Source organism: Trichoplusia ni, chromosome 1, assembly GCF_003590095.1.
Source record: "Trichoplusia ni isolate ovarian cell line Hi5 chromosome 1, tn1, whole genome shotgun sequence".
NCBI classification, from domain to species: Eukaryota; Metazoa; Arthropoda; class Insecta; order Lepidoptera; family Noctuidae; genus Trichoplusia; species Trichoplusia ni.
Window position 1 is genome coordinate 14638718 of NC_039478.1, and position 23967 is coordinate 14662684.

A 23967-nucleotide genomic window follows, 5' to 3' on the forward strand; every position below is an offset into this window, starting at 1 on the left:
CACGATCGAATTTACACAGCAACTGACGAAAATAATCAATGCCAAGCCTTGTGTTTGTATAAGTAAATACATGTTATTTGTACCTCTCGGCTGAATTTAACAGCTGAGGTAATTGAGTGTTGCTAAATGATTGCGCAGTAATATACGACTTGAAATTGATTTTTAATTATTTTAAGTTTATAAATAGGTTTTGGTTGGCCTATGATTTCATAACAAATGCATGGTGAGTTGTAATTGTACATATGAAAGACGAATTAAAAGAGAAAAATTGTAATAAAAGACGTGTTTTTTTTTGTCAATTACTCCATACGTATACGTTAAGTACTGGTATCCTGCACAATTATCTAATTAATTGCAATAATATTGTAATTTAATCAAATTTAAATGACTCGCGGTGTTGATATTCATAATTTGAATAGTTTCAAGAGTGTGAACAATAGTCTATCAGGTAGCTTTTATGTTAATATAAATCGACAATGAATAAGCTTATTTACTTAAGTTTTATACCTAAGTTGTAGTTATTATAGCAATGTAATTCCATAATGACATTAATGTGACATCACATTATACATTACAATAATTTGTTTAATTTACTTTACTTAACCTTAAACTGTTGTTTATCACATCATTTATTAAAGGTCGTAATTTTATCTTTGTTTTATAGTAAATATCAGTGACAAGCACGTGCCTAATGGATATGGATTTATTTATAAGTTCAATTTTGAGTAAGACACTGACCTGCTGCTGTTGCTGTAACAGTTGTTGTTGTTTCATTTGTGCATCGTGAGCGAAGGGCATCGCGTCGAATGGCGGTGGAGGCAGCATCAGTGGCACCAGTGGTGGCTGAAGGTTCATGGCGGCCAGCGCACCAACGTTCAGGCCCAGAGGCAGGCCGAGCGAGAGCATCTGCGCCACCATCGGGTGCAGCTGTCCGAGCTGCTGCTGGAGTTGGATCATGTTCAACGCAGCCTGCATCTCCTGCACTTGCGCGGCGAGCAAGGCACCAGCTTGAGCATCGCCTTGTGTATTTCCATTCTCATTGAAGTTTCCACTGTTGTCACCACGCGGAGACGGTGACCGCTCGCCTGGAGGCGCGGGAGACGCAGCCCGAGGCGAGTTAGGTGCTCCTGACTTCCTCTCATACTCCGATTTGAACTGTTCGGCGAATTGCTCGAGAAACTCGAGCGGTACTTTGTCCTTATGCACTTCCTCACAATGAGTCTTTAGAACGAACACACTAGAAAACTCCTTGTTGCAATGTTGACACGTTGATTTAGTTACACCATCCGGGGGCTTCTCTTCAGGAGGCGGTGGTGGTGGGCTAGGCACACGCGCCATTTCACGTTCTTCTTGCAATTTTCTTCGCTGATTTTCATTGTATTGCATGACGAGATCGAAGCCGAAAGTTTCCAACAGTTGTTTATACATTTGTGAATTGCGTTTGGGCGGGTTGCCCTTCGCGACCATCTCGTCAAGTGCCGCTGTTTCGGCTTCACCTAGCGGCGAATGCGCCCGCGCATCGCCAAACGGACATGAGGTCGCTCGATGTGCGTCGAGTAGCTCCCCGGTTGGGAATGACGCGTGACAGCGATCGCACGAAGCGCTACCTGCGCGCGGGGAACGCGGGCTACCTGGGCGCGCAGGGGGCGAGGAGCGCGGGCCCCCACTGCTTGTAGACGAAGGGGATGTATTTTTTGGCGACAACACGTCTTGTAAAATTTTAGCGGGGTCGGTACGGTCCGGCTGCTCTACTAAAGGTCGCGACAAGTCCACGTGACCCGCTGCGGCGAGCTCCTGCAACTTGCCGGCACGAGTTTGATGCAAAACTGACCTCATGTGTATGTCTAGCGTACTGCCCTGTGTGTAAGCCACTTTGCAAATGTTACATTTGTAACGTTTCCGGTCGTCTTCCTCACTTGATGTGCTCTTAGGAGTGAGTGTTAGATTAGAAGGCGCGGAGCCCGCCCCGGGTGATACGGGCGGGTTGTTGTTATTTTGTTGTTCTTGCATAGCTCGTTTCAATTTATGCAAATGACTTACGCTATTGTAGTGAACTAGTAAGATGTTCTTTTGCGTAAATGATTCTTTACATACATCACATTTGAACGGTCTGTTCGGGTCAAGGTACTTTTCCATAGGGTAGGTCAGTTTTTCACCTTTTCTATGCAAAAGGGTTTTGTTATGTGCTGTCAAGTACGACTGGCGGGTGAAAGCTACCTTGCATCGATGACATTTGTATTTTCTGTTAGGATCATTGTATGAATCTTCCGCCATAGCTTGCGAGTTTAAGTAATCTTCCAGGAATTGCTGATCTTTGTAGATTATTGAGTCATCAGAGTTTTCAGCGTCGTTATGTCCGGACTCATCAGCGACAGTGGCGCTCGAATCGCGATCTTCCATATCAGCTAAATCATCATCAGGTGTTCTCAAAGCTTCTTTGCGTAAGAGCTCTGCGGTAGCAGCGTCTAATGCTGTACCTTGGCTAGCTTGCAGTAGAGGGTTTGATGCTAGGCTACGTTTGAATGCACCTAACTCTTCCTCCGATAACTCCGGGTGGGAAGTCTCAACGTGTTTCTGAAGAGCTAATACGGATCTGAAGCTTCTTCCACACAGTACACACTTCGTAGCGTCTCTAATAACGTGATATTGTGAATGCAGTTGTAGCTTCTCAATTGTTTTAAACGCAAGACTGCACTGATTACAACGGTACTTGTATACATGTTTTTCAGATACTGACATGTTTGCGATCGAGTTACGAGCGTGCGCTTCCCTGAAGTGATTCTGTAGAGCATGGGCAGCATCGAAATACCGGTTGCAACCTTTTTTCCAGCAAACATATCCCGGACCTTGAGGCGTTTGTTTGAGTTCAAGATGGCCTGACTCATTTTGATGTTGACATAACTCATCAACGTTGCGGAACGTTCGGTTACAGGTTGAGCACCTCTCTGTCTCGCCATCAGCACTGCCTTCTGACCGAGGCGAAGATATCTCCCTCTCATCGTCGCCTTGTCGGGATTCGTCTCTCTGTGGTTGAGCTCCGCCGTTTAGCCAATGGCTTTGGTCTACAAGCAACAATAGCCTCTGTAGTCCTTCAGAGTTGACAGAATGAATTTGCATAACATGTCGTTCCAGGGCAGGTCGTTCTTTAAAACCGTCTTGGCACAGAGGGCATATGAAATGCCGAGAAGGATCGCCATGTACGGAGGTGACATGTGAGTGTAGGCGAGACTCGTTTGTGCAACTAAAGTTACAATAGGGGCACGTGTGTGGTCCCGGAGTGTCGCGCTCCTCCTCCCTCTCGCTAGGTCCTTGTTGAGACTGTTGTTGGACCTGTTGTTGTTGTTGTTGCTGCTGCTGTTGTTGCTGTTGTTGCTGATGTTGCTCCAAAAATCTCATCATTTTCTGTTCTTGAGTTAACTCAGGCTTCTGATCGATTGGCTCCTTATTGTCTGTTAACAAAGGCAAGCAATGAAATTGTTTGTTTACATAACGAAGATTGATTAAACAAATAGTACACGACGAACCTCCCGCTATGGAATCTGCGAGCCGAATGGATACAGATCTGTATGCCGTAAATCCACAACGTCTACCTACGTCTACGTGAGATTTATCTACAAAAAAGATTATTTCTATAAATGAAGCTCACTATTGTTCGGCGCGAGCGTTTGTTACTTTTCTGAATTGAAGTTAAAAATAAAATTCTTCTCTTTTATATTATTAGTAGGACTCGTTTTGTTTGCGACGTCCCGGCAAGACAAAGGTATCGCTCTATCCATCCCGTACGCACACATTCACAAATGTATTAATGCTAACGTAACAAGTATATTGTAATTTCGCACACAAAGAAGATACAGGACGAGCAAACAATCATTGTTCATTATTACAAAAGGTTTCGAATATTTCGTTTCGCATCGGATCAAATGCATCGGGATAGTTGACGTGTGGCTGTGGGTGTGAGCGAGACAAACGTATGTGAGTGTGCAATTATTATTTTGACCAAGGATAAGTCCGCGGCAGCGTGTGAAAGACGCTGGGCCGCATTGTTTACGCTCAAATAAGGAAGGTGAAAGAAACGGCCAAGGGAGAGCGGATTCGCTAATGTATTGTAACAGTAATGGTTTATTAGACGGATCACAGTCCAGATATAAATTTGACTGATCATTGATAACATGTAAATAGTTCTAACCAAAAGAAAAATATTTAAAATAGCTCTCTCAATAACACTCAATGCCAATGCAGAGTAAATTATAGGTTACTTGGCTCACATTAAAACAGCAACCTCATACATTTGCATCCTTACGTTTTACATGACATTACACCTTCTTTAATAAAAAAATATAATAGGTAAGCAAGATCAACTTGCATTATGCAAAGCTTAAAATTTCACTTAATTAAAACTGGAAATTATCTCACAGTCGAACAGAGCTGAAACCAGTAGCCCCTTGTGCGGAACCCGTTCTATAGTTTTAAGCAGTTAAAACCGTTACATCTAATGAAGGGGAGAGGGATAAGTAAATCCGTGTAAGTAATAATAACGATACGCAACTGACCCTAATTCCAGAGTGACCAGTAAATGTAATTATTTATGATGTAAACTCGCCGTCCCACAGTCTGGTAGGAGCATAGAACAATGGCCAGGTAAAAGGACCTTGTCTGCATAAACGCGATCTCCGACGCTTTTTGTCAATGGACAAAGGGTCTTTTCTAAGGAAACACCACATCGTTATAGCGTCGTAAAGTAAGTATTGTGCAGTGTGAGTTTTGTTTTGCGAGATTTAGGTCAGGATTTTTACAATGTGGCGTCAGGGACACAATGGGAGCTGGACGTTTTACTGTCTTTGCGCACCGGTGTTGCCAGTTCGAGTTTCAAGCCGGAGCCTGCAATGTGCCAATGTATTTAACTCTTTCAAGTTGATTTTGAATACGTTAATGTGCTCGCAACTGCCCATTAGGGTACCGACTGTGTTTACAAGTCTTGATGTATTGCCAAGCCAGTTTATTGACTTTGTTTAATTTTTTTGAATTGAAAAGATTGTAAATTCGTCTTCAAACTTTTCGTAAGTTATATCTCAGACGTCTTTATTGATCTTAGCTCGTCAAAGCAAAAACTACTTTTCGAACAGGGTGCTGGTCGTGTATAACGAATTAAATTATAAACCGGTTCTTATTCTGGTTTAATCATATTGGTGATAGGGACAGTAACTAATGAATCAGTAGCCGAGGGGTAAAACAGTGACAGTCTCAAAGGAAGCCATACAAATAACGTCGTGAAACATAAAGAATGATATTTTTTGTTGCTATGCGAGTATTTCGAGAGCGTGTGAATTTAAATGAATGTAATCTTCCTTCACAATGCATTCAGTTCGTCGTCGTGTTTTACAATGAACTGTAAGCAATTCGAAAACCTAAAATTTATATCAAAATCGATCGTTTAAACGGCTCTCTCAATAAGGTGAAAATAAGTAATAAGCATAAACATGAGGCGCACAATGGTGTAAGGCGGATTTCTTTCGCCTCCACATTTCTCTCGGAGTTTATCGTATTTCACCGTGGCCATAAACATGTGCGGGGCGATGCGGCCGGCGACATTGTGAGATGATGTAGCAGCCTCATCACAAGGGGGCAATCATCCTTAATGCGCGACCGCCACATACGTAATGCGAGTCATTGTCCCGTGTGCGGTACTTATGGAAAATTCGCGTTCTCAATTCAAATCTTCTTTCCGTCTCTCTCGCGCGCGGGGCGGAGCCGCCTCCGACCAATGACGGCATCCGACTGTGGCGACACCGTGTAAGGCGTACGTTATTAAAGAAACCTGTTCTAATGTTGCGCGCTTTAAATTAAATTTTGTTCGTGTGTAATTATCTCATTATTGTGATTACGAATTCTTCGCTAAATGCTCATCGCTTAAAATGGAGATTGCCTCTCAGATTGAACACGGAGTGACGGTCACGCGATAAACGATAATGAAGCCTGTGCTGACGAAAACGGATCGCACGATGTGCTCTCGTATCATGCTCACAATACTCACAAATTAACATCAAACAAATCGTTATGTTTGTTGACACGATCCACAGAAAGAAGTTCACTTTAAAAAACGCAGAACAAAATTGATTAAGGAACGAATCGGTTTAAATTGGAAACCGATAGTGACGTTTCGAAATCACATTCATAAGTCGACTCAGTATTACTTTATCGATACGAACGCCGGTAATGGTTTTGGTTGAATTAATTTTAATGGGATTTTTACGCTTTATAGAATAAAAATGTTACGAAATGTGTTTAGCACAGGAGTAATAAATAATAATATATTTCGTTGTGTCGCATTGGTTTATTGATTGAATAAAGGTTGTCCCGAGCGACATCTAGCGCTAAGCAGAAAAACTGAACAGAATGCGCACGCGCATCTAATCGGTTTTCGATCGTGAATGGTTTTTATGTCGGTCATTGGAGAGACACTCGCAAACACAACGTCCTGAACACTTTTATATTGTTAGTGGAGGCGCTTGTTATGTAACTAACTAATTATCATTAAGTTGTAACTTACTGAGACAACGCCTTGAGGAAGTTAACGTGCAATAACAATAGACTAGTCACGGTTGGAAAATTATTAGCTGACAAATAAGCAATTTCCTTATTACCACTCTAGTGAACATGAAAAGACAGAGTACGAAAAATACAATTAAATTAAACGGTTGATTATTATTTTTAGTGTAAGTTAACTATACAGATTTTAAAATTGAGATTATATTAGAGGTTCGTCAAATGAAAATAAATAACAATAGGTACGTACCGTTTTCTTGTTGATCGTAAGGGCTCGGCAGTTCAGTTGGTTGAGGAATAACTTGAAACAGTTCAGCAACGTCAGGCGTCGGGTCTTTACCTTCAGACCTGCGTTGCAACTGATGGATTTGTTCCATCTGCAAGTGCTTGACAGATCGCACGTGCTGGAGCAGAGGTAAACGGTGAGGTGCTCCGAAGCCGCACAGAGCACAGCGGTAGACACGCGGTCTCTCACGAGGTATCCTTGAGGCGCACTCACGGAGGTGTCTCAACAGCAAGGCGGCGGCCTCGTGCCTCGCCCCGGCCGCGTGGAGCTGCAGCTTGTGCGCAGAGTTAGTATAGTAATCACACGCGCAGCATCGTACTTGCACACCACCAACGCTAGCGCCACCAGTCCCGACTCCTCCACAGAACTTCAATTTCCATTCGTTCCTTGGCCCTCCTTCCTTTACATGATTCACATGTTGCAGCCTTTGCAAATGCTTGTCAGTTTTACAATGCAATTGGAAGTTAGCTTTTAGGTTCGTCTTATAGGTGCATAGCTTGCAAACATAATGGCCAGCTACTAATGCCAGGATTTCTTGTTCTCTGATCTTTGTGCGGTCTTGAGCCAAGTGATGACCCAACGCCTCTAAGGAGTCTGTCGAGAAACAGTTGCAAATGCAGCAGTGGTACGTTCTCTCTGGCTCGGGGTCAGCTGGCTCTGGTGGTGGCTCCATTGCCTCAGGATTTAAGCCGACGTCTAAGTGGGCGCCGAGCTCAGGTGGTGAAGGCCCCGGCCCTCCGGTCATTAGTTGTATCATCAGCGCTTGGTTGTAAGCCATATCAGCGAGGGCAGCTTCAGGGTTTGGAGGCGGGGCATCACCGCCATGGAAATGTAGTAAACTTTCAAGCTGCTGCTGGCTCTGTTGTCTGTGATGCAAAGCTGATAAGGTCTGCATGTGCTTTACATTTTGTTGCAAGACCAGCATGTTGTGGGTATGCTTTTCAGAAGTCATATGTATTCTTAGGTTGCGAGCGACATTTGTTTCATAATTACAGACATCGCATCGGAAGGTAGGCTTTGGCTTTTGACCTAAGGGGGAATGATGTGGTAGTGGTGGCTTGTGTGGACCAGGAGGAGTATGTTGTGGTGCAGGAGGTAAAGTTCCCTCTCCAGGGTTGCCACCATTTTGAAGCTCTTGCATGTTATTTAAATGCTTATCAGATTGCATGTGTATACTGAGGTTACCTTTAGTCGTAGTAGAGTAATTGCACACTTCACATCTGTATGGTTTGTAGCCACAAGTGTAAGTTTCACCTCGTGCCAGCCGAGGATGCGGCTGCCCGGCTATGCAATAAATGCAACTTGTCTCAGCTTCAGGATGTTTTTCTTTCATATGTATTTCTAACGTCTCTTGGTATTTGTAATGCCAGTTGCATTTTGGACATTTCAAGGTTTTGCAGGAATTTCGGCTGTGCATACCTGCGAGCGGGCCGCCTAATCTTCCTGAGTTCAAAATCAGTTCGCATTTTGGACAGTCGGCACCAGACGGTCTCCCTCCAAGGTGATCGGGACAGACACCTATCGTCGTACCAGAGAGAAAAGCTGGTGGAGTTGCTTGGAACGGTGGGGATGAATTAGGGCTTGCCCGTGGTTGTACCGAAGCATTTATTGTGTGAGGATGAGCGACAGAGATCAAGGAATGTTGCGGCATCAAAGATTCAGCTATCGACCGTGGTGGCCTCCACGCTGTCGTTGGGCTCGGCTTCCTGTCGTCACAGGTACCATTGAGTAACATTGACTCGTCTCTATCCACCGACATCAAATCCGGTCGCTTCATATCTACCGATGGGCTCGGTAATTCCGTCATGTTTGAGGGGCTGCCTGAAGATGATAATCGCGGTGGTGCCGCGGCACCAACAGGTTCTAGAAATGAGACTAGCGGTTCTTTATCTTTGCCTACGCACTGGATAATAGCCGAAGCGTTCTCTCTTGATAAGGCGTCTCTTTCAGAGTCCAGTAATGATAAACTATGATCTGATTGGGCATGCGCTACAAATGATTTCGCATAGCCAAAACTCAATTTACATATAAAACACATAAGAATCGGTTTAACTGGCACGCTGACTGGGCACTCAACAGGCGGAGAGTGCGGTCTAGGAGCGTCCTTTCCTCCGCGAAAACTAAAAACTCGATAGCTGTGCATAACAGGTGCGTCGGGTCTCGCTCGCGCCCGCTCAGCTGCCAGTCTTCCATATAGCGCACCATACAGCGAAGGGTTCCTCGACACGTAGAAGGCGCTCGCTATCTGTGGGAAATCGAGCTGCCTCTCAACGACGTTGTTGTCGCGACTGTCGACGATGCACCCGGGTTCTATTTTAGGTAGGTCGGGTATGCTCGTCTCGCCTTCTGACAGTTCGGGGTCTTCGATGATATACGCAGATCCATCGGGGTTGTAGACAATTTTGCCATCAAAACGTTCGACGTCGGAGGAGAGCGGCGGAGAGTCTCGGTGCGAGGTGAGATCTACAGCGTCGGGCGCAGCAGGGGGTGAGGTGGGCGCGGGCGCGGAGGAGGGCGCTGGAGTGGGCGCCGCGGGTGCTGCGGGCGCGTTGCGCGGTTCTTCCTCGGGGCTCATGTTGCCGTCGTCGTCGTCGGGCTCGAGCGCGGCTGAACTCTGCGGATCGTCGCGCTTGCGGCGCCGCTTGCGCTCGGGGGGCGGGCCGCTAGCGGGGCCGCCGGCCTGCAGCGGCGTGGGCATGGCGCCGGGCGTCAAAGGCCGGCATCACATGCTCTCCTGCAACAAATTATATCTAACATTAGTAAGTCGTCGGTTACTCAAATGTAACAACGCTCACTAAGAGGGACACTTGTCTTTGTCCTGTTAAAATGTGAAACAGAGCTGGCATGGCCCAATAACCCGGTAGCCAGCCAAATATGTTAGGGGTACCGGACCGCTACTAAACGGTAAGCTATCCGCAATCAATCACCTATTTCTCACGGACCAGTTTCACACAACTGAAGGTGACTGTTGAATACATTTATGTCGGGCGCGCTACCGGAAGTAGGTAGGGTCGTCGTTGTGTCACTCCGCGTTTGTTTTCCAAAGACAGATCATTCAGTGGGTGCCCTAAATAAGTAACGTATGTATTTCTAATCTTTAGCTATCATGAGTAAATCTCATAGGAAATACTACGAGAAATATGAATTCGATAGATTACAATAAGACTCTATCCACATAAAGTCGTATAAGTCCACTTATTAACACCGTCTTCACGATAACAGATAAGCAATGAGTTCCCATAGGTACCTATCACGTATACCTACATCAAATTAAAATACATGGTAATCGTTATCTAACTGACATTTGCGCAAACAACCGCGATCAATTTATCCGTATGACAGCCTGTCAATGTTGTCAATGCTGACACTATTACAATTAAACAACCAACAAACTTAGGTCTTGACATGTTTAAAATTTATTGCCGTAAGTATATAATCTCTGCAATTTAAACTCTATTCCCCAGACATAAGATTCACGAAATCATAAAATGATGCAAAGTATTATGAACGAGCAATCTAGAATAAAAATTCGTTAAAAGTGAGATTAAGCCGTCATCTGCGTTATCTAACGTTATCAAAGATACTTGTCCTACAAATACCTAACGAGGACTAAAATAATATATTTACTTATTTGACAGACGAGATAATCAATACCCAACGTCACATGACTAAGAGAACAAATGATTACCTACTCAAACATTATGTGGGTTATGTGTTTCCAAATGGAAAATGATTATCATTCGTAGATATCTAAACTAGCCTGATTCTTAAAAGATTGATTTGTCACAGATGGGTTTTTTGTAAGACCATTTTAGACCAATGACAAAATTTGGCAAACAAATTGAAAATACCTTTTTTGCCCAAATTTTCCGTACAAAAATCCTTTCAAAACAATTTCGTTAAAGGATTTCCTGACTATTTTTAACTGAACTCTACATCCGCAGCATTTTAGCCCGTTAAAGTATGACATCGAACAAGGATTACATCATTTCATATTAATCAGACTGACTAATTAATTGTTCATAATTTCGCAACACTAATCAAGTACCGAGTAACGTATGATTAAAGCAGGAAGCGATAACGTTACCACATCACCACAAAATAGAATCCCGAAGCTTACACCGGATATTCACATAGATAGTGATTATGTAAATATAAATTAAAAACAACATTTCAAGGAACCAATATTGTTTACCTATTGTAGTTAAAACTTTTTTGTGCCCAATGAAAAATACTGTCCATTCCTTTTTTTTTTTCAAATTAAGTTATTGACTTTTAGTCTTTTCAGACCTCAATGAGTACATAACTACGTATTGCAGTAGCATTTGTCAATCTATGATCATTTGATAACATCTTTTTTTAAAGGTATCTGATTCTATATTTGAATGACGTCAAATAGACAAGGATAGAAACACCAAGTGAAATAATTTTCTCGGATTTAAACCTGTTGAAATGGACAGAGAGAATAAGAGACAAACAAGCAAAGTGTCTCAAGAACATTTTCTCATATTTTCGAGGGAATTGCGTAGTCTAGTACTAATTCGTAATTACACAATGGTAAAAAAATATCAATTATTCAATGGCAAAAAGAGCCACGCAAAATAGAATGATTCTTCATTAAAATATCTTAGTTCCACACTTATATGAATAGCGTAAAATTAGTCGTATCTAGCATTTGACATTTTTATCACTGATCATTTGTCATTATTTTGATTGATGTGTTTTGTTCGACTAAAGTAATTGTGATTTTGGTAAGCTTGGCGTTCTTAGCGGTATAGGACGTGCTTTAAGATGCCTATTTAATGGAAAAAAGTGATATAATCTGACCTAAGGAAGTTTTTAAGTAAGGTAAATTTAATAAAGGTTTTAATTTGTCACAGATAGAATTGAAATTCAGATGCAAATGTTTGAGCCAATTAACATAACATTTATTAACTTTGTTAGTCATAATTAAGCTAGTCGTGCAAATAAATAAAAATATTGTGCAACTGATTATCAAAATTACACTTTTCGCTACCCACACGAAAATAACATAAAAATATTCTAGGTACAGGAAGTTACACCGCAATTTCAAATGTAACATCCTAATCGACATTCGTATGTCAACAATTTTTTATTTATTTTTTTAGCGGGACCTTGGTTTTCCTATAAATTATTATGTGGGACCACACCTTCGTTTGTTTGCCTTACAACGGTCGAGTGTGGCCCTCGAGATACTCATTTGATAATTGATATCAAGCTTTGATAATGCTAATATTTGAAGAGACGATATAAGTTATTTTAGGTATGAAGGAATTTCCTTGTTCTGTGAGATTCTGTAGTATAGAAGACTGGCATAAATTGATAAGTGAATGGCTGTACCTTAATGTAACCATTGGAATTATTTGTGAAACAAATTACGTTCGAATTTACAAATATCGAACTAATATTTTTTTTCCTTTCGAACTGGCTGTTTACAAATATTTTAAGAGTTAAACAAACGACGATTAAATCACTTAATGACGTAGGACTTCGATTATAATTTGATTCAACGTTTTCTGTGAATGCGAGTCATAAATTAATTAGTAAATTATAGATTAATAAGATAATGTACTGTAATACTGAGTCATATAACAACACTTATTGTGTTGGTTTCTCAGAAATGAATTGAATATAAGTGAGTTTAGTTTTATTATGTATTTATAACTACAAGGAAACCGTTTGGTTAGGGAAATTTAATTGTTGGATTAATTAAGAATTCACTACGTATTTGTGACTATCTGAGCCTTTCCGATTCTCTACTTATGGGATAAACTGTAATCAGGCTAAAACAAATATGTACCAAAACTTGGCAAACGAACTTGATTCTTATCCTCCTGAACATAAAACACACAATTACTTTTCACTACTTGCTCCAGTTAAGAAAATGCTAATCTAGTACAAATCTAACAGGATTCTTTTAACTGCTTAGAAATGCAACACTTGTTATTATATGGAAACTATCAAGTGACAAAGTAAAAAAGACTAATTACACGTAATAATTATGATGGTAGTTCTCAGCAATAGCAATTTGTAGATCATTTCGCAGTGCTAATGTGTATGGAAATTATGCAAAGAGCCGGTAATTAGACTCGAGGTGAATGGTCCATAATGCTATAATTTGCTCCTATCTTTATTTTACATACACATAGAACAAACTATCCGAATTAATAAGTGATAAATACAAGATTTTCGTTTCAATTTTGAAGCAGGCTTTTGAATCGGATCTACTGCATATTTACATTTGTCAGTTTAACCAGGTAAATACCTCGACGCGCGAAAGTATTATTAGCGAGTATGGTAACACAAAATCACAAGGCTCGTGTGTAAAATGCAACTATAATTTGTGTTTCGCAAGTGTTCTAGAGTGGCACTCAGTGAAGTAAATGTTTAATGTGGGCACACGTGCACAGATTCCCATCGTTACAATCAGTGGTGTTGTCAATTTCCACCGATACCCCGATGCTTGCAGCAGAACTAATTTCCGATAAACACGCACACAAACGTACTACATAGCTACGTTCGAGTGCAAATTACACGTACACATGAGTGTGTGAGCGTGAGAAAACTACGGCGGATACAATGGCGCGTGTGTGCGTGGATACTGACGCAATTTGCTCGTACGTATTTGCCATACAGTCGCACGGCGGACGCTGCGCACGCGCACCGCTACACCGCCCGCATCTGACTCTCCTACAATAGTTATCGAGCTCGTCATAATGAAGATGCGCGCCTTTCAAAACATTAATGAGGCTCCCACAATGTAATTGATAGTTACTATTCAATAAAGTTCTGTCAGTGTCCAATTTACGTACACCACCGAACAGCGCATGATCACCGGCTAATCTCACTTGTTTATCTAAAGAGAAAGCCAATCGAAAAGAAATTTAACGAGGAAAATTCAATGGAAGTGAAATTAACAATGATATAATACTCGGATACCATTAAATCCTATAATTAGCAGAGGCAATGGCATGAAAAGTCAATCAACACACTCATTACCGTATCCGCGGAATGGGAGTTCGTGAGCCATGTATCACTTTCGAACTACAATTTACTAGTTGGAAACTGTGACATTTGCGGTTCGTACCATATTACCTTGTCTGAGCGCCATAACGAATGTAAACTGAGCTCATTTAATTAGAGATTCATAAGCGACTTGGAATTGCGGATTTAAAATTAGACTTAGGTACCAGTTGGAATGAGAGTGGTAAAATTTAAACGTCTGAAGCAATTATTGACGCGAATATGCGTGAAGCGTTGAACGTGGAGTGTAGAGTAAATAGCGTAGAGGCAGAGATGTGTCGGTAACGAGAGAGACGCGGTAAACAACGTCGATATTAATAATTGTGGGTTATTACGAGGGCCCTCATTAACTCGGCGGCCGCTCGCCCCACGAAACCACAGAACACTGCTAAATAATTACCCCCACACTGCTTTCTTCACGAAAACATCGTAAAAGCATTTTAAAGAACATCTACTAAGTCGGAGCGAGGAATTACAATAAATAAGGTATTAAGCCGGCGTTGTCAGGCAGCGCACCAAAATATAAGTAGCTATTATATGCGGGTGGGGCTCAAGGTACGACCAGCTAAGGTAGAGCTGTTATATGTACGTAGTACAGAACCTATCCTCAACATTAAAATAATTTTGAGATAATTGTATCGAATTGATCGTGTCAAAATCAAATGATAGCAGAGAAGAAAGATATTGATTGTTAATTATTATAAAAACATTAATAATAAAATAAGATAACAAATGAATAATCTACGTGTAGGCATTGTTTCGTTATCACTGAGCCCACAGCTTACATGGGAATACCGCGGACACTTGCTCATGGAACGCTCATGTTTATCAGTTAAACATGAATGGAATAATTAATTGCTACTTATCAGGCTAACTCTACAAATGTGACTCGTGTGACAAGTATCAAATATCAAGACCACAATAACACTTAAAAAGAAAAACATTTAACATAAGTTTTCCCAGGTTAAGACTTGGTCGTGGGAAATTTTTATTTGACCAACGTAACTTGAGCCCTCTAACACTAACACTGACCTATAAGAAAGAGCTCAAGTTGAGTAAGTTTGCCACCTCTTAAACCTGCCATCATACACATTCCCCCACAACAGAAGCTCAAGTTATACTGTTTTCCGATTCTTGATCTCACATTCAGAAGCATTTCTTTACAGACTGGGGTCAACTTATATCGGTTATCGTAAACCAGAGCCCGCATACAACTAATGTCGAAAAGCTATTAATGGAAATAAAATTGAGCGGAGTCCAGAGGAACGATTTACTTAATACATTGATAATAAGTGGGGGGAATGTATGTAAAATGTTGTCCGTAATGACGGTAGCCTTGTTAGACGTGGGAAAGCAGGAGCAGGCTGGCTGCTACATGGTAAGGTACGCTTCGGACAATGTCCACCGTTAGGGCAACTTTAAACCTTCATTAATGGTAATGGGCCTGAACTTGATGGGAATACCTCTTTTTGCATCAGCAGACGTTACTGTAATGGTTGTTCGACAAGGGCTTCGGTGGTAGGCAGAGCTTTTGGGCTTACATCAGGTGCTTTGACAACGATTGGAGTTACTATTATTATATAGGAAACGTTTTTTTGCAGGGTACAAGAGGTGTCTGTCTAGTACCAGTAAAGGATTAGGTAAACTAATAAGAATCTCATAGGCAAACGGACAAAGAACCATGTTAACATACCTGAACTAATCTTATAAGATATTTATGCGAATTTATTTAACCTGATACGTCCGATAATAGGGATACAATGTCATATGAGAATCAAATTATTTCATTACTAACCAGTTTGAAATCTGTTTATTAAATAAAATACATGAATTATTTAAAGCTATTCTTTTAACGGAGATTAATATTTTTTTATATCTATAATACTGAGGTGTAAGAAAATGTTGCTAAAGGTTTTTTTTTAATATTTCTTGGAATGGTATGACGTCAGCGCCTGTTTTATACAATTACAGCGAGTTCGTTAAAATCAAGGAGAAAGCTATTAATTAAAAACGCTCTCTCATTTCACACGATGATAAAGTGACAACGCAAATTCGTAGGAGCCACAACGTAAGTATGTTTGTAATTACAAAGCATTTTCGACGCGTGAAATGCGAAACTTATGATGATTAACGTACATCAAACACTTTCCCATTAATTTGTCAAAGTTTTAATCGAGAAACAATGTGAGTCTACAAAATGTAAATACATAGAAGCGAGTCGAGTATTTGAAAGCACAAAGTAATCTTCGGAATGAGATCGGATCATAAAGCAGATGATTTTATGATTTATTTGCTTTCGAAGCTAATTGTGTTAGGCGCCCGCCGGCTGTCGTCATTGTGGAGCGAAGCTTTGATCGCCCCACTCAAAGGCTTGTGAGTTTGTTAGAAGTTTTCATTCAACAATGTCGATAGACGAGAACTTTGTTGTCCAATACAAATCTAGTTAAAACGATAAAACATCTATTTTTATCGAGAAAAATGACAGAGATCAAATTTTAAGTTGTTATTTAAATGAGAACTTCTAGGAATGATAGACTAGTCCGTTATGAATGGGTAGTAATTTGGCAGATAGTTCGGGTGTCCGTGAGGTCCGGCAGAGGGCGAGCATCGCGTGTGCGCTGCAGGTAACCTGGCAGGCGCCATTCGACCGATGGCTCTTACGAACCGTCAATTTGCGCCTGTAATTATTGCGGACCCTTCGATACTTATTTCTATTTTTTCCCTGGCTTAATTGTTGCAACAGATGACTTTTTTGTCGAACAAACTCAAAGAGAGCGGAAAGGCATCAAACGCAGCGTCGAATTTGGAAATAATTATACATAAATAGTCCCTTGAGCGGCCGATTAAGACAATTTCCGAGGCAAATTGCCGCAGACGAGCATAATAGCACACGCGCTCTTCTCCGTCATAAATAAATCTGGATTACGTTTCTGTACGAGATTAAGATTGATTCGATCTCGATGCTTTCTGCTATTAATGCCTACGCGGCATAATGCTTCGGTCGTGTTAAAATTTTAAATCATTATTCGTTTTTGTGAGCGCGTGTGATTTGTGAGATAATTACGATCGACAAATTGCTGGCCGTCATTGTGTAGATAACGGGTGGATGCTATCGCCGTTCGTAATTAATGATCGATACATGTGAAATAATTAATTAGCGGCGAGGCTCACATCGGTTCGGAAGGTGCCGGGGGCCTCTCCACAAAAAACAATGACGTGCGGTTTTGGTGCGCCGGCGCCGCTCCCGCCGCGGCGACATCCGCCGCGCTGTACGTCTATAATTTGGGAGACCTCGAATTAGTTTTAATCTCGTGGATGAGCGTGACGCTGACTTAACGTTCTCGAGAAATGTGTCATTAACGTTAATTTGAATGATTGTTACCTTTTTTTGTCATAATTTCTGGGGCAATATAAACAAAAGACCGTGCCGAGCAATTCCGTACGTTCAGTAAACAAAAGGAAATAAAGTCGAGTACGTTTAACAACTTGCTACAAAGTTTCCCATCGACTCAGAAGTTTAGTGTTGTCGTCGATAATTACCGACGCCGATGGAATGTAGTGTCGAAACAATTAAGTAGCCGAGATATAGGGCGGGGGTCACACCGCGGGCGGCTTCAATTATAGCCACAACCTGTTCTTGTTGGTCAAATATTTAACAGACGATTTCATACAACGTGCATTTGAATGTGATTCTTCATCTTTATCAGAACTTTAAATTCCTAAGTATTCATAACAGCTGCATTAAAACAACGACGTCGCTATTCGCGTGCAGTGTCACCTCGGTCTAATAAGTTACGGTCCTGTCGCGTAATGTGGCGGCCCGGTAATGGCCAACGAATTTACTTCAGAGGAGAGAGGGCAAACTTAATGTCCACGGTAAAATTAACTTACTTTAACTATTATTTAATGTCATTTTGGGATGGGAACGGGGTGAGAGTGACAATTGTGGGAACGGCTAAATCGTTGAGACAGACAGAATTTGAATAGATAATTATATCGTAAATTCACTGGTTGTCACGTTTCGTGATAATGATTAAATTGCTGAACATAATAGGTGTTGCTTTTACTCGTTAGAAATTGCGTGTCAAAATGTAGAATGTTGAGGTAAGAGCAATGGCCAGTGTAATTAGCCCTACTCATACTAAATCCAAATAAATTAATGGTAATTATTTTTATTTAACTACATGTTTGTATTTGGTTTTAACTGCCGGTATTGGTCTACCTATCGGTCCAAAATCAATAATTGAGCAAAGTTCTCACGATACCCAGATACATCACGTTGGATTCAGTGAGAGACCTCTAACTCGGTATCGCGATGCGTGTGCGCAATTAAAACGAAACCCACAATCAGCCGCCATGTTTGTACACGGCCGATGTTAATAGCCTTTAGTAATTACATACCAGTATCATGCTAACGTTGCTTCTCGGAAGGCTGATCAAATTAATAGAACCTATTTTGGCTACATTATATACCATCCAAATATTCGATATAATTATAGAAGTCTTTATTGCATTCCGAACAGACCTATAAAACCTTGTTACAGAAAATAAATAAAAAGTAAGCAATAATATGGCACGCCAGCGTCACCGCGTCTCGACTCGAGAATTTCATATCGCCACATTTACATATACATATTGTATACGAAGAACTAGCGGTCCGACCTCCCTGTCGTTATATCCGGGAAAAGAATATCTAAATTCAATTACAAAAAGGCTTCTCTGCGAGGTGTGCCGTTGCACCCGTGCCTCCTCCGAAAAGGGTGTATAACAACTCAATTTCTCCATATTATTAAGACGGTGGGGTGTGCGGGTAGAGTAGGGGTGGCGTGGAACACAAAAAGAATGCTAATTTAAAATTCTTATTGCTGTGTTTGTATGCGCGCGCGCTTTATGTATCATTCGCGTAACAAAAGGCGGAGGAGAGAGCCGCCCGAGCGCGTAATTTCAATCTAATATTCAATTTGAGAAGTATCGCGAGCTCCACCCACCATCTTTTATTTATTTCACTCGACGCCAAGTGTTTTCCTTGGATTCACAGATCATAGAAATAAAACAGATATGTTATTATGTGACTTCTACAAGTCGAGTCAGCGCAAAACTCTACATTACAATGCTAAGTCGACAAAAGCATTTGGAAGTCTTATGTATGTTTGTTTAGGCCCAACAATCGTCGGTGTTTGCATGCCTTCAACGATTGTTAATTGACGTCTTCATAGCAGGCAATTCGATGAGCCTTATCTTGACAAAGAGCACTAAATTCGATTCGATATCTCAATCTAACGGCCGAAGATAATTGCTTCATTCCCACGACGCGAAGAAAATAAATTTCACCGGTCACAATGGGTGCTTTCCACAGACAATTCGCGGCTAAACGGGGGGCGATAGACGCGTAATGCCCGAGTCGTGATATATTAGCGAAGGAGCTAATGGTGACCCCTCACCACACCTCGAGCGTACACAGGCTGGTGCTGACGAACACCACCGTTTAACAAAGTGATTGCTACACATTCTAAACAAAATGTCGAACCTGAAGCACCATTTAAAATAGACCGAATGTCAAGGATGGTACCAGATTCCTCAATTCAAATTTGTCACGATCACGAATTCGCATAAACTGAAATAGGTTCTATAAGGTCATAGTTCTGTTTCGCACAATCGGGAAGTCAAGGTGAGCTATTAAAAGTATTGTTTAGTAGTGGGTAAAAATAAGGTTTTATTTGTACACACGCAGGCAATAAAAATGCAAGTGTTAAACGCGACCGCATGGGGGCTCTATCGAAGCACCACCATGCACGGACTGCTGTTGCTACACCGACAGTTACCAAAACCATAAGCTATTTGAAGTCACATAACGTTCGAATCCAAAGATAATTTAAACTTCGAAACCCAGCGAGCATAACATGAAAACGCCAGTTTCATAACGACATGTCAATATGTAAACTAGAAAATGATTGGCTGTCGGTCCTAGTGACCATACAATTGGTTTAATGGAATATTGAAGATCAATATGCGTCTTGCTCAATTACTCGTCATGTAATATTGTCTAAGTATTGTTGCTGACGGCCATCGCGGACTTGTTAACAATGATTCTTAATGTCAGTTAGTGTGTGCAGAAAGCGTGTGCAGGAGTTCCTGATAATTTGCCTGACGACGCTACAAGTGGCGGCTACTTACCGTAAAACCCCTCATTCAATGCTGTCGCGGAATAAAAATGTTATTATTGGTACAGAACAGTGAAACGATTACTGTCTAAGGCTTTTACATTCGAAGAAGGCATGTTATAATGTCAGTGATAATTGTAGGGATGTGTAGCAATTTAGTTTGCGAATCACTCTAGCATTTTGTGGGGTTTTTATGCAATTACAAACAGGTTGTTATGTCATAATAACTATGGGTAAACGATACACTTTAAATAGGCCCTATGTCATACGAAGTTCTGAATGAATTGTATCTCAATGTAACACAACTTTATCGTTCACCAAATACATTTGACTAATCTTAAGCTTTACCTAATTTTAATAACTTTTCGGTATCTTCATATTTTATACGATTTAGTTTTATCTCCTCATAAACTTCCAAAACCATTAAATCATATGGTCCTAAGGTCTCAAGTCAGTGAGAGAAAACAATAAATTTTAAAAACACAATATCAAGATAAAACCGACATTGTCGCATGACAAACGATCAGATTTAAATTTTAAAAGCAAAACTTTACGAGAGCACCTTATAACGAACACGACGAGCTACGTTTATAATTATAATTAATATTCTCACTGTATTAGAGTGGTCGATGGTAAAAAAACAAGATTCGACGCGAGAATTAATAACAAACAAATGGGCTACCTGCGGAGTTTTTTGTGAGCCCCCACAGGTAAGCTCGCGATGATGAAAGAAACTCATATGTGTCTGTCTTACATTTTAAACAATATTGTTCGATTTTGACACGGTTGCACCTTTTTATGAGGATCGTCAGGCTTCCATTCATAGGAAGTAGCGTTAGTGTGAAAAAATACTCAGCCCGCGAATTCCGCTACTGGGCAACAGATGGCAGCGTTGTGACAATTACCTGCAAAGGAAAAAAAAACAAATATTACACTCTGCAGGTTTTAACTCTAATAATATAAATATACAATATGGCAGTTAAAGACGAAACACGACTTGAACTCTACCTCTGCAGGTTTCACATTTCTTTACCGCTGCGGCTGATTAAAAAAACAAGTCAAAGCTGCATTGGAAACAAGAAACCAACGAATCGAAATGTTGGACAAAAGAGGAACTCTAAACGTGATACCATAATGACAAAACAGAAATATGATTTCGATTAAACTGTGCGACGGAGACAGATCCATAGGGCCCTTTATGGGTGCAAAAAGGGCAGGATGCTAGTTAATAATAAAAATATTTTATTTGTATAGTGGGGTAAAACACCCCCGCTGCGGGCTGTTTGGTTGGGCCGGCATCCATCATCATTATATTAACCGATTTAACACTTTTGAACAGATTCCTCGGCGGCTGGCGATGAGGGGACAATGTGCAAGTCTCGAGTCAGCTTAGTGGGAGTTAGCGCGGCTCTAATTTATTTGGTGTACAATTACTTACTCCTTATCGAGTGAACTCTATGGAATGGATGATGCATCGAGTCGAGAACGTTATCGATTGCAGTCAATCTAGGTCCGTACCGTCCATGTTAGGAGTCAGTTTCTGACCTAGCCTATAGAATTCCCTGTTTGGTCACGTCGTGAGGATTATTAATTACAGGAGCCGTGGAAACCGGGTCGAGATATTTTATCAGATTTCTAATTACGGCGCCTTCAAGTTCACTCTGCTCTTTGTCGACAAAAATTGCGTTAGTGTGACGTTTTGATACAAGTAAACAAATTGTATCTAAAAACTCGTTCGCGGTGTTCAACAAAAAAACAGCTGCGCTACTTTTGGTTGCGGGCGGGTTTGTGCCCGATTGTAGCTTATAAGGCAAACCTCCAGCATTATTTTATTGCATAATTGTAAACGTTTTTACGTCAATTATTTTCCAGTGTAACATTAATTGACATGTAACATGTTCATGTGATTATAAATATTTAACAGTCCCTAAGCAGTCTATTTAAATTAAATGTAGAGCTATCTGTCAATCTATATATTATATGGAGGAAATGCAATTAGATGAAATGATGCATGTCGATATTAAAATAGGCATTGATATGCAAAGTCGGCTCGTTACCGATGCGGGCGGTGGCCGCCGCGCCGGTCCCATGGCTTGTTCACAAATTTTTGTTCGCTAATCAATAAGATTGACCCTAATACCAATTACTATTCAGCAGTAACAATGACGATGGCTTACAATAGAGCCGGTATTGTTTATTCACTGGCTATTCTATCTAGATGTGCTCGCCATAGGTAACACTGATACCTAGTCTCGTTACTCAACTCGTAAAAGTCAATAACGACAAAAAACGTTGGAAGTCAGTGAACTGAGTCACGGCTAACCGAAAGGGCGCGTGCGAGTGTGGTCCGAATCTTACCCAATAATTACAGGCAGTGATTAAATCTTACGATAAGACTCATTGCGCTAATTACTCCCTAAAGCTAAACACGGTTTTTGCCATCGACATAATTTAATAAGCATATTAACCGGACCGATGCCATAGATAGGTGGCGAGCCCCGAGCGATTCTCGCTAATACCTTTATAATGTTGCTAATACTGGATATATTTTAAAGGAAAACACGCCAGACAGCGACGTCTCATCTCGGGGTCAAAGATGAATGACCATGTAAATGCGTAATGAAAGCCAGAAGACGCTCCTGACTCGAATCACAGTTGTTCACAAGTCATACACATTACAATCAATTTAAAACCGTGGTTGTGTACGAGCGCTATGACATTGCGTCTGGGCAAGTTTCCATCGCGTGTGGCGCAGCCAGCGACCGTCTGCCCAACGGTTAATTCAATAAAACGGGAAACACTGCGCTCTGGTTTGATATGTCGATATTGAACTTCTAAACGAGTCAACATATACAGATCATGAATTCTAAACAGTGTTGGTGGTTGGAATGCATTCTTATGTATATTGACAATAAAAGTGATTTCGAGCGTCTGAGCCCGAGAAGCGATCTGACCTCGCGATGAATGACTCCTATTAGCATCTCATAGGTTTAATTAGGGTTCCACGCATCAGCCGGTCGCCCACGTCAACGCGTACCGTGTGTGGGCAATCAAATTAGTGACGACCAGACAATGGGACCGAGTGGAGCGGACAACCCCACGACAAAACGTTTCCTCGCAATCTTCGATCACCGGATTAAGGGAGTCCCGTCTCGCACGTTTTATCTCCGATTGTCCGCACTTAACGCGCACTTTACGCCGAGTGCCCCTCGAGAGGAAATTGAAAGCGATCGCTTTCCCGACTATCTTATCTGTAGTGTTGTACTAATTAATCGATGTAGCGCGAAGAGGTCGTCGTTAGAAGTAAATAATGCTGGCATTGTGGCCGCCGGCTGTGATTTATCGGTGTGAATAGACAAAAGTGTCGCGGGCGGAGCGGGCCGGTACAATGGTGTGGAATGTCGTCGCGGGCCGGTCGCTCGCCGCGCTCGTGCGACGTGAATGCGGATTATTAATAACCCGCTCCGGTTCGGCACGACGCGCTACGGCTCCGCTCCGGCCGACTCCCATCCACTCCGCGCCCGCAGCGCCTGCAGCGCCCGGAGCGCCTCCACCTGTACCATATGACCGCGCCTTCATTTATTCACGATACTTTTTAATGACCGCATTGATGCATGCATTCCGCGTACGATTCGCAACGCTGCCGGACGCTTCAAACCGAATAACAATGTTTGCTAATAATATTTTAGATCGATCACTGTTTTTCGAATATTCTTAAATTATTATATTCATCAGGGACCCCTGTGTTCTCCCCTAAGTTATCATCCCCGCGACCATGGTAACAATGTATAACAATGGAGTCAACGCGGATTATAACAAATTCCCCAAATTGTGTGGGTTCATATTTGCGCTCAACAATAAGACAGAATAGTGATATTGTCACATGTGTGTAGTTTACCGCATTTGGAACTAATTGAGAATATTTCATAATGT

The 23967-nt window shown here is 41.4% G+C and overlaps 1 protein-coding gene across 1 annotated transcript in view; it reads right to left on the reverse strand.

Annotated features, from left to right (window-relative positions):
• LOC113496940 (zinc finger homeobox protein 3) overlaps positions 1-23967 on the reverse strand; it is a 50203-nt gene that overhangs the window by 5384 nt on the left and 20852 nt on the right. The window contains exons 2-3 of the mRNA XM_026876346.1: positions 6794-9563; positions 739-3449 (exon numbers count right to left, since the gene is read on the reverse strand). Of these exons, the coding sequence (XP_026732147.1) occupies positions 739-3449; positions 6794-9527 (5445 nt within the window). The 5' untranslated portion in view covers positions 9528-9563. The remainder of the gene's footprint in view (positions 1-738; positions 3450-6793; positions 9564-23967) is intronic.